Below are 12,103 nucleotides of genomic sequence, written 5' to 3'. Positions count from 1 at the left end.
AATCCGTGAACCGGGCCACTAGTTGTTCTATGTACCTCTAAATTCTGATATGGATACTCTTTTCAATTAGCTATGCTGGTTAGGTTTTATTATGTATAATTTAAAGATTTGGGCATGACATGTTTCTCTTTTTGTTCCCTTTTGTTAATAATACCCTTTATTTATATAATATAGTTTATTTATCCTTAATGAATAAGTTTCATTGGAGTGAATTCAATAAGTGTAAATAGCAAAATGTGAGAATCCCTCTCATATCGACTCCTCTTTCAAAGGAGACTGCCACAATTAGTAGCTTGATGTGTGTCTTTGCAATCTTCTTTCTGTGAATGAACATAAGAATATTAATTTATGCACTTATTTTTCCATAAATGAGATCATGCTGTATATATTCTGTTATTTAAATTTTTTCCTCAACAGTGTGTTTTGGGATTTTCATACATACCAGAATGTATGTATATTATTTTTTAAATGGCTACATAGTGTTATATAGTATTACTGGAATTTATTTAACTATTCTCTTTTTGTTGGATGTTGCTTTGTTTTCTTTATTACTATTAAAAATAATGGTGCATGAATATTATTGCACATACATCTATTTGTGCACAGATTCCTTTAGAATATACTTCCCATGTGAGATTGAACACACTGAAAATTTTTATAGCTGTTGTCTGATTGTCTTCTTAAAAGGCTTTACAAATTTACATTTCCACCAACAGGGACTGAGAGTGTTTATTTACCTTCACCATTGCCAAAATAATGTCGGTATTTTAAAATTGCTTTCAATATGATGGTTGAGGAATTATATTTCATTAGAGTCCTGGTGCACGAAATTCGTGCACTGGTGTGTGTGTGTGGCGGGGGGGGTGGGAAGGGTGTCCCCTCAGCCCAGCCTGTGTCCTCTCACAGTCTGGGAGCCCTCGGGGAACGTCCGACTGCCGGCTTAGGCCCAATCCCTGAGGATCCCTCGCTCCTTACCACTCAGCATGCTGCTCCTTAGCAGCAGGCTCCTTATAGCTCAGCTCGCTGCTCCTTAGCACTGCCACAGAGGTGGGAGAGGCTCCCGCCATTGCCGCTGTGCTCGCTAGCTGTGAGCCCGGCTTCTGGCTGAGCGGCCACTCCCCTGGTGGGAGCACACTGACCACCATGGGGCAGCTCCTGCGTTGAGCATGTGCCCCTGGTAGTCAGTGCCCATCATAGTGACTGGTCATTCCAGTCATTCCACCATAACAGTCGCTTAGGCTTTTATTATATAGATTATTTTAAAGTTACATTTATTTGATGTCTGGAATGTTGAAGATTTCATTTGTTCATTGGCCATTGGTAGTTTTTTAATGAATTACTCTAATTGACCTAGTTGTCTTATGGGATATCTTTACAAATTTTTTTTAAAAATGCATTTTGCATGTGAATCCTTTATTTTAAATATTTAAGATTTGTTTTCCCTTGTCTAGTTTTGTCTTTTAACTTAGCTTATGGTATCATGTGGAATGAAGATACTTCATTTTTGTGAGAATGCCAGTCATTCCCTTTATGACCTCCTTTTTGTATAGTGTTTAAAAAGACTTTTCCCATGAAGAGTTATTTAATTTTTTTCTTAATACAGTTCACAGTTTATTTTTCTTCAAATAAATCCGTATATTATTGTCATCTTGAAGACTAAGAAAAGTAACTTTAAATTTTATTTCCCTAGTTTTCAAATTGGCCTTCAGACATTAAATTTAAATAATGTTTTTCTTGCTTTCAGTTACAGATGAGGACACAGTAAAGAGGTATTTTGCCAAGTTTGAAGAAAAATTTTTCCAAACCTGTGAAAAGGAACTTGCCAAAATCAACACATTTTATTCAGGTGAGTGGTTTCTTGGTGCAACATATACAAAAGACAATTTTTGCTGCTAAGGAAGGAGAAATTACCATGTCATTGTTTAAACTTTTGCTCATCATTTTAAAACTGGGATTTGTTTTCCTTATTACACTGCAGTTAGGGGATATTTTCTTTAACTGAGGTGGGAACACATCTGGTACCTCAGTGTTTAAGTCTTATATGGTTGTTGCCTAGATTAGTGGTCGCCAACCTTTTGGACCTCACAGGCCACCGGTTGGCGACCGCTGGCCTATATGTTCTTGTAGTTGCAAGGATTTGGGACCTCGTTGTGAAACAATATCTTGATAGAGCTTCACTATAGCCCATTCTAAGCTTTGAAGAGTCAGAAACTTAATTTTATCATTTCTTTAAGAGCTGAGTTACAGTTTCAGCTTTTTAATTATGACAGTTTTATTACCCACCCCCCACCCCCTTGCATTGTGCAACACTCATGTATCTCTCTAGATCTCACAGTTTGCAAAGTGGCTTTTATAAGATGCTATTGAAGTTGAGAAGAAAATATTAGAACTTATGTTTATGTATATCTTACTCTTTTAAATTTTGTTTTTAAATATATGTTTACTTCCCCCTTTTTAATATCTGTTTTGCTGTTTCCCAGAGCTCAAGTTCCTTGACTCCCTCGGCCCCTCCCAGAATACTTCCTTCTTCTTCAGTCATTTTAACCACTTTGTCCCTTGTACTTTTACTCCCTTTACCCTTAATGCCTTGTAATGCTTCTGCCTAGCGAAACTCCCAATTGTGGACCAATAAGCCATTTGCCGGGTTGTGGCTCTATCCCTAGTAGGGGTGTGCCAGAGGCAGCTGCTAAGGATGGTTGGTAAAAAAATCATATAGCAGAACAAATTTGAACCACTATAAATTCATTTTTGGATTCTTAACTGTGTCCTCAAAGCTGCCGGTGGGTCCTAATCAATGTCCTTTTCTATGCTCCAAAGTGCTCTTTTAAACCCTACACCATTCTTTTTAGTTCTCTGAGCCCACCATCTTCCCCATCATGCTGATTAACCTCTTACTCTACAAATAAAAATAAAGGCCTTCAATTCCTATTGGTGTATAATACTTAGGTAGATCTATGCCACTCACTCCCCCCAAATACCAATAGACATTCTTACCCTTATTAATTTTCCTCCAATCGTCTCTTCAGTCTATGGCAAATCTCTACAACAACTGATTGAATTTCAGTTTCTCGAGACCTTGCTCTAGTAATTATCTCCTCTAAGAATTATTGGATAAATGCATTGTTAATTTTCCTTTTTGCTGGTTTAGTCTCCTTAACAAGTCACTCCCTTCAAACAAAGAATAAACAGTAAAGAAAGCAAATATCTTAACTCTGTGTCCTCCTCCTTATCTTTCATTGATGGCTGGACTTCTTTTCAGGCAGAGGGAATAGTTTATGCAAAGGGACACAGCCATTAAAGGACATGGCATATATACATGCCCTTGTTATAAGCACCTAGAAGGCAGAGACAAAATAGAAATATTATTGCCTGACCAATGTGGCTCAGTAGTTGAGTGTTGACCCAAAAACCAAAAGTTCACCCATTTGAATTCTGGACAGGGCACATGCCCGGGTTGTGGCTCGATCCCTAGTAGGGGTGTGCCAGAGGCAACTAGTTGATGATGTTCCTCTCTCATCAATATTTCTGTTTCTCTATCCCTCTCCCTTCCTCTCTCTCTAAAACTCAACAATGCATATTGTTTTTTAAAAAGGAAATATTTGAAACCATGCAAATGGATAAATTTTAATCAAGGGGGAAATGTACAGAAGGAATGACAGTTTTCAAGGACAAAGATCATTTCCATAATCAGGAGGTAGGAGGATAAAGAAGAACCCAGCATTGTAGACAGCCATATTATATAGACTGAGGAAGAGGAGACTAAAAGAGGAAGGATTTGCAGTGGAAAGAGTGTTGAGATTGAGAAAAGGCCATTGTATATGATCTAAAGCTGTAAATGAAAAACAAATGAGGTCAAAATTAATAGCATTTTCCTTTACTATTATTTTTTGGGGGAGGATTTCTAAGCCCAACACTAAATGGATAATTTAGATCACAAAGAAGAGTTAATGGTTCTTAGTTCACAAAGAAAAATAAATATCTACTCTTAACAATAGATAAATACCTTTTATGTTTTTGTGTTACACATAGATATGTGTGTTTTGTGTATGCTTACATGCATCTGTAAATGTGTGTGTATGTAATATATTTAAATAATTTTTTCATGGAACAATACTTATACTACTTGTGATTTATTCTATTCTTCATATTTAATTATTTCTATTTGATTTGATTTTTAAAATCCTGGTTTATGATACACTGAATTGCTTTTATTACCTCATATTGGAATAAACCTCAGTTTGAAAAATGATATCTTAAACTTGGTTACTTTTCAAAAACAATTGTAGGCTTTCAACTATTAAAAACTTGGGGGCTGTGATTTAACAACTTCCTTTTTCTATGTGGCAGGGCCATCAAGGCATGTCTCTCGATGTCATCACAGAGTAGATACAAATTCATAGTCTTCAGACTGACTTTTTGCCAGGTCAGGAAGTGATGGGTAATATGAAAACATGATTGACAGAAATAAAATTTGGCATTTGTCCTAGACAGTATCATTTTTCTCTTTAGTTAGCTGCCTTTTTCATGGCAGATTGTCTTGTAACTGCAGTCTTCAGACACTAGGACACATGAGAAACTATAAATAATACAGGGGTGAGTTCAGCTTATACACCTATCTCCTCCACTCACATCTCATAGAAATATTTAATGGCTAGCTAAAATGGTCATTTTTAAGTGAGATATAATCTTGACTGAAACTTAGCACTCAAAGCAAATACTATAAAAGCCAAGCAAACAAAACAGAATAAATACTACTAAAATGTGGATGTTTATGTTCACACCAATTCTATTATATACCAATTATATTTTGGATTTTTGACCCTTTTTATTTTTTTATAAGAAGTTTACCATTTGCCGAAACCGGTTTGGCTCAGTGGATAGAGCGTCGGCCTGCGGACTGAAGGGTCCCGGGTTCGATTCCGGTCAAGGGCATGTACCTGGGTTGTGGGCACATCCCCAGTGGGAGATGTGCAGGAGGCAGGTGATTGATGTTTCTCTCTCATCGATGTTTCTAACTTTCTATCTCTCTCCCTTCCTTTCTGTGAAAAATCAATAAAATATATTTAAAAAAAAAAAAAAGAAGTTTACCATTTAACTTTCCTAAGCCTCCATATATACTTGCTTATAAAATGAGCAAATTGATTCCCAGCCTTCTAGGGTTCCACATGTGAGGAATCAGAAGCTATTTTCAGTTTGGCATTTTCTGTCTGGCTTCTTTCACTTACCATGATGTCTTCAAGATTCATCCATGTTGTAGCATAAATCAATACTTCATTCCTTTTTATTGCTAAATAATATTCCATTGTACATATCCTATATAATAAAAGCCTAATATGCTAAATGTCCGGTTGTCCATTCAACCAATCAAAGCATAATATGCTAATGATATGCTCACCTGCTCGCTATGATGTGCACTGACCTCCAGGGGGCAGACACTCCAACTGGTCAGTTAGTTTGCTGCTGGGGTCTGGCTGATCGGGACTGAACGAGATGGGCTGGAAACGCCCTGAAGCCCTTGCGTGGTCCCTCCCTGGCTCGCCAACCTCCCGTGTTCCTCCCCGACCCCGATCATACACCAGTGGGGTCCCTCGGCCTGGCCTGAGCCCTCTTATAATCCGGAACCCCTCAGGGGATGTCGGAGAGCCGGTTTCAGCCAGATTCCGTAGGCCAGGCCGAGGGACCCCACTGGTGCATGAATTCGTGCACCAGGCCTCTAGTATACCATATTTGCCTATCCATCAATTAATGGATATTTGGGTTATTTCTCTCTCTCTCTTTCTCTTTTTTTTGGTTAATCCTCACCTGAGGATATTTTTTAGAGAGACTGGAAGGGAGGGGAGAGAGAGAGAAAGAAACATCGATGTGAGAGAGAGACATTGATTGGTTGCCTCTTGCATGCAGCCCAACTGGGGCTAGGGATCAAGCCTACAACTGAGGTATGTGCCCTTGACCAGAATTGAACCCAAGACCCTTCACTCCACGTGCTGAACATTCTAACCACTGAGCAAAACCAGCTAGGGCTACTTTTTTACTATTATGAATACTAGTTTGTGTATGTGCATAAGTTTTTGTGTTAACATGTGTTTTCAGTTCTCTTGGGTATATATGTAGGAGTGGAATTGCTGGATCTTAAGGTAGCTATGTGTAACCTTTTGAGAACTTCCAAACTGTTTTCCAAATTACAATGTGGTTGTACAGTTTTGCATTCTTACTCTAGTGGCTTTTTAAATTCTGTATCTTCATTTGTCAAAAGTAAGGGTGCATTTGAGATTTTGTAGGAAGGGAAATGTAGGGTAGATAAAAAGAGGGTGTTGTACCAAAACATTTTTTTCCTATCCAGTTCTAAATGTAACTTTTTCTCTAGAAATTTTAGGGAAACAAATTAGAATGATTAGTAAAAATCCAGACAAGTCAGTAAGAACTTTCACCACCATTTTGATCTTGATGATTGGACAATTCTGTTTTATTTCTTATAGAAAAGCTCGCAGAGGCTCAGCGCAGGTTTGCTACACTTCAGAATGAGCTTCAGTCATCACTGGATGCGCAGAAAGAAAGCACTGGTGTTACTACGCTGCGACAGCGCAGAAAGCCAGTCTTCCATCTGTCCCATGAAGAACGTGTGCAACATAGGAATATTAAAGACCTTAAACTGGCCTTCAGCGAGTTCTACCTCAGTCTTATCCTGCTGCAGAACTATCAGGTACTTAGATTCTTACCCTGGAGAATGAAACTTTTAAATAATTGAGAAATTATAATAAATAGAATTACCTTGAACTATACTAATGGGCCACTCCAAAAAGGGAAATCTTTAGCATGCCATTATTCTTTAGGTGCTTACTGAGATTTCTGATGTTCTTACTGGCTAAAACCATGTTACCAGAGGTTGTAAAGTAGTGTTAATAAGACTTCTATTTTTGAAGATCAGTTTTCTAAAACCTTTTTGTACAATATTCAGGAGTAGCCCTTGACTCAAAGACTAATAGTTTGCTTCCTATATTTAGAGGTATTTCCAGCCCTAATGAGTAGAAATCAGAAACAACATATGTCTACCCAACCACTGCTGGCTATGTAAGAGCTTCTATATTCCTGCAAAACTATAGCAAAGCTTTCATAACTGCAATTAGACAGTTAACTTTCCAATTAACACTAACAATATAAAAGATACTGACTTTTTAACTTGCCAGTAAGAATCCTTTCAGTTTTATTATGCACAGGCTGCGATATAACTTTTTTTTTTAATCTGGTGAAAAAAGAAATTGTCACAGCAAATGTGTATGCAGACTGAACATCTAAGCTACTATATCACTTAATATTTTAAAAATCCAATCTAAAAAATCGAGCTACCATCTATGTGAAATTTTGGAAATACAGGGCATTTATTCATTTGTAATTATAGATTTGTTTATATAGTTAAATCTATAAGGAATTTACTGAAAAACAGATGATTCATTCAATAATAAACATTTAAATTAGGCAAAGCATCTCCCTCATCTTTCCCCCCCTCATCTTTAGAGAGATCTTATGCACTGTACTTTTTTCATTTTATTCTTGTGATTATTACTTCTAATCAGTGGTAACGATCATTTTAGGATTATATATATATTAGAGGCCCAATGCATGAAAATTTGTGCAAGAGCAGGCCTTCCTTCCCTCAGCTGCCGGCACCCGGGACCCAGGCTGCTTCCCTTCTCCGGCTGCCTGCAGGCACCTGGGACCCAGGCTGGCTTCCCTCTGGCCCCAGCTTTGTCAGGAAGGGCGTCAGGAATGACATCTGGTCTAATTAGCATATTACCCTTTTACTATAGATAAGAACTAAAGGTTATATAATAAAAGTATTACTAGGTATAAATACTGGTATCTATCTATATAAAAGCCTAAGCAACCATTGCAACCGAATGGACGACTGAACAGGCTGCGTGGGGCGACCAGGCTGGCAGGGGCGTTGGTGAGGGGCAACCAAACGACCGAGCAGCAGGCTGCGTGGGGTGACCAGGCCGGCCGGGGGCAGTTGGGCTCAACCATACCGGTGGGGGGGCGCAGTTGGGGGACAATCAGGCCGGCAGGCAGAGGCAGTTAGGGGTGATCAAACTTGGGGGGGGGCAGTGAGGGGCAATCAGGCTGGCAGGCAGAGGCGGTTAGGGGTGATCAGGCTGGCAGGGGGTGGGGCAGTTAGGGGCAATAAGGCAGGCAGGTAGGTGAGTGGTTAGGAGCCAGCAGTCCAGGATTGAAAGAGGGATGTCTGACTGCCGGTTTAGGCCCGATTTCCAGGATCGGGCCTAAGCCGGCAGTCAGACATCCCCCAAGGGGTCCTGGATTGGAGAGGGTGCAAGCTGGGCTGAGGGGACCCTCCCTCCCCGTGCATGAATTTTGTGCACCGGGCCTCTAGTTTTAATATAAAAAGTCAATGTAGTCTCATATCTGCAGTGATCTAAGTTGTTAGTGCATGTATTTATTTCTATCTTTCCCTTTTATAATTTTGCTTTCTTCTTTGGTGGTTTAATTTTTTATCACTGAAAGAACCATCCAGTTGGGAAATAATTTTAGAGGAATAGAAAATAATTATATAAGATATATCTGATAGGAAATTACTTTCCCTTGCAATTTATTCATCGGCTTTATAATTTATTTTTAAAAAGAAAAAAAAATGGCCCTGCCTGGGTGGCTCAGTTGGTTGGAGCATTGTCCTATACTCCAAAAAGGTTGCAGGTTCAATCTCCTGTTAGGGCATGTACAGGAGGGAAATGATCCATGGTCCCTCTCCCTCTTTCTCCCTTCTCTCTCTAAAACCAATAAAAATATCCTTAGGGGAAGGTTTTTAAAAATGTATTTTTCTTTCTTATATCTCATAATTTATTATTTATGCTTGTGTGTTGCAGAGAAATACCCGTGTTAAATTTTTTAACTTTCCTAGAAGTTTTTGTTTGGGGTCATTATAAAAAGCTCCTTGGGAAAACAAAACTAATTATAAATTATAAAAGTTTTGATTTATCCTCTATTCTTTGAGGGTTGTTTATTCTATAAGAAGACATTTATTTTGAGAATCAGGAGAACGAAAAGTTGATGGAATGCAGTCTTCAAGTCATGGTGTATGCACCCCAAGAAAAATTTAAGATGATTCATTAAAGTATGAGAAAAAAATTATAAGCAAACAAGCAAAGACTTAGTTTGGAGTGAGTGTTCATTTTTTTTTTTTTTTTTTTTTTTTTTACTAATGGGGATATATGTTCAGAAAATTTGGAGACCTCTAGTTTAAAGAACCTTGCAAACGCATGGTTTCCTGCTTTTTTTGCATGTTGATCAAACAACAGAATTTGAGAATGTAGAAAAGTAGGATTTTGATGTAGAAATGGAGGGAAAATACCAGCTTCCATCATTATCAGCTAAACCCTGTAAGAGTGATCACTTCATTACTACTGATTCTTCTTTGCATTCCCTTCCCTTAACTGAGAATGTATGAAAGCAAAATGAAAGTTAAGAGAAATAGGTAATCTTTGATTTTCCATGCTGGTTTGTACATGCTTGCATAGGAGTAGTGGAGAAATGCATACCTATACCAGTCCTTCAAATAGCAGAGAACTTATAAATGTATTCAGTGCATGAAAAATCTGAAATATTTTCTGAAAATATTCTTTTAATCAAAGACTCAAAATAATATAAAGTAGCTATTTTGAGAACAATTGTTCATAAGAAAATGGAAATAAAAATGTTTTGAGTTTAGAACTTCCATTAATTTACTTGGAATAGAAATAATAGGGTTTATATTTAGGGTTTCTTTTTATTACTGATAACATACTATCTTGAAATGAATAAATAAAATAGAGTCTTATCCTTTCAGTAAATGCTTTTATGAAAACATTGCCATTTCCCTTGGTAAGCTCTGTCTACATATAGTGCTTATTTCTTTTCACCTTTTATGGTGCTGGAAATTATAGTAGTGTTTCTCACTTCTTTCTGTAGAATCTGAATTTTACAGGGTTTCGAAAAATCCTTAAAAAGCATGACAAGATCCTGGAAACATCTCGTGGAGCAGATTGGCGAGTAGCTCATGTAGAAGTGGCCCCATTTTATACATGCAAGAAAATCAATCAGCTCATCTCTGAAACTGAGGTACAGTAATCTCACTCATATACCAAATATTTTCAGTATGTTACATGTTTTACTTTTAATGAAATAATTCTTCCTTTTGCCTAGTCAAAGTGGCTCAGCAGTTGAGCATTGGCCCAGGAACCAAGAGGTCACCTGATCGATTCCTGGTCAGGGCACATGCCTGGTTGCAGGTTCAATCCCCTGTTAGGGTTCAAACAGGAGGCAGCTGATCAATGTTTCTCTCTCACAATAGTGTTTCTCTCTCCTTCTCTCTCTCCTTCCCCCCCTTACTCTCTCTAAAATCAATAAACATATTGTTGGGGGAAGGATTAAAAAAATTTAATAATGTGTCTTTCTAGGCTGTAGTGACCAATGAACTTGAAGATGGTGACAGACAAAAAGCTATGAAGCGTTTACGTGTTCCCCCTTTGGGAGCTGCTCAGGTTAGTATTTTTCCAGTTGTTTGGTTTTGCCAATTGAATAATGAATACAATCTATTTAGCTGATAAAATATACCTATTTCATTACTTTAAAAAATGGTTCAAAATTTTTAAGTAGTTAATACTTTTTTTTAATTTAAAAATTAGATAGCAGATCACACTTCATAATGAATTATGTTTTCCCACCTACCTCTTCTTATCCTATATTTCTCTTGTTTATTTTTATTGACATGCTAACTTTGTGATCTTACCGAAAGATGAGATGTGTATTTGATGATTGGGGTGTCAGATGTGCTGGGCTACTACACAACTTCAGCCAAAATGTAATAGTTACACCTAAAAAATGCATTTATTAAATTATATTCATTATAGCAAAAAAAATTATCTTCTGTGTCATAAAACAAGTCTCAATAAACTAAAAAGGATTTAAATCATAGCAAGTATGTTCTCTGACCACAATGTAATAGAAATCAATGACAGAGCTTTCTTATTTCATTCTAATAAAAGACATTTATGAAAAACCTACAACTAATATCATACTTAATGGTAAAACACTGAATGCTTTCTTCCTAACTAAGAACAAAATAAGATACTTACTTCTCTTCAACATTGTACTGGAGCTTATAGCCAGTACAGTCACATAAGAAAAAGAAATAAGAGGCATTCAGATTAGAAAGAAAGAAGTAAAACTGATGGGGTATTTTTATTGCTCATGACATGATGACCTCAAAATCTAATGAATATAGATAGATTAACTACTAGAACTAGTAAGTGAGTTTAGCAAAGTTGCTGAATCCAAGATCAATATATAACTATCAATTCTATTTCTACATACCATCATGTACAATTGGAAATTCATATTTTAAAAATAATGCTATTTATAATTAAAATATGAAATATTTAGGTGTAAGTATGACAAAAAGATGTTCAAGACTTCTAAATTACACTAAATCTCTTCTGTAAGAAAATCAGAGTATTTATAATTTGATGCCTAAAATTATAATTTTGTTTATTTAGTGACTCAGATTTCTGTAAGAGAATTCAAATAATTGGCATCTCTGTACTGGTATTATAGAATGATGAGGGATGAGTCTCTGGTTCAGATTCCTAAAAATTCAAATCATAAAATATTTTTATTTTCCTGATAGAACTTTGAGGTTCATGTTATTGATTAATGACAGCATATACTAAATGTACTTAATATTTTGTCCTATACCCCAAATTCTGTTTTTCTGTCCACAGCCTGCACCAGCATGGACTACTTTTAGAGTTGGCTTATTTTGTGGAATATTCATTGTACTGAATGTTACCCTTGTGCTTGCCGGTAAGTAGTTTAAATATTGAAGTAAATTATTTTTACAAGTACATATGTCATATTCTGTTCTTCTGTCAAAGCTACTACCAAACTACTAAAGCTACTGAAAGAGAAATCTGTTAAGGCTAAATTTCTTGTTTTTATAAATAAGTGGGGGTGGGGAAAGTCATTTGTTTTGGTTTGTTTTTCCCTTTGTTATATTATCCTTTAAAAGATTATTAGTTGATGACTTCTTATTCTCCATTATTTTTTAGTGTTTATG

The 12,103-nt window shown here is 36.8% G+C and overlaps 1 protein-coding gene across 4 annotated transcripts in view; it reads left to right on the top strand.

Moving 5' to 3' along the window:
- Positions 1-12,103, top strand: part of XPR1 (xenotropic and polytropic retrovirus receptor 1) — a 106,379-nt gene that overhangs the window by 56,894 nt on the left and 37,382 nt on the right. For all 4 annotated transcript variants that reach the window (XM_036343170.1, XM_036343168.1, XM_036343169.1 and 1 more), the window contains 5 exons: positions 1,745-1,846; positions 6,477-6,700; positions 9,958-10,107; positions 10,446-10,529; positions 11,769-11,850. In XM_036343170.1, coding sequence (XP_036199063.1) covers positions 1,745-1,846; positions 6,477-6,700; positions 9,958-10,107; positions 10,446-10,529; positions 11,769-11,850 — 642 coding nt within the window. The remainder of the gene's footprint in view (positions 1-1,744; positions 1,847-6,476; positions 6,701-9,957; positions 10,108-10,445; positions 10,530-11,768; positions 11,851-12,103) is intronic.

The sequence above is a fragment of the Myotis myotis genome, unplaced genomic scaffold (genome assembly GCF_014108235.1).
Source record: "Myotis myotis isolate mMyoMyo1 unplaced genomic scaffold, mMyoMyo1.p scaffold_m19_p_18, whole genome shotgun sequence".
Lineage (NCBI taxonomy): Eukaryota > Metazoa > Chordata > Mammalia > Chiroptera > Vespertilionidae > Myotis > Myotis myotis.
This window is presented reverse-complemented; position numbering and strand designations above follow the sequence as displayed.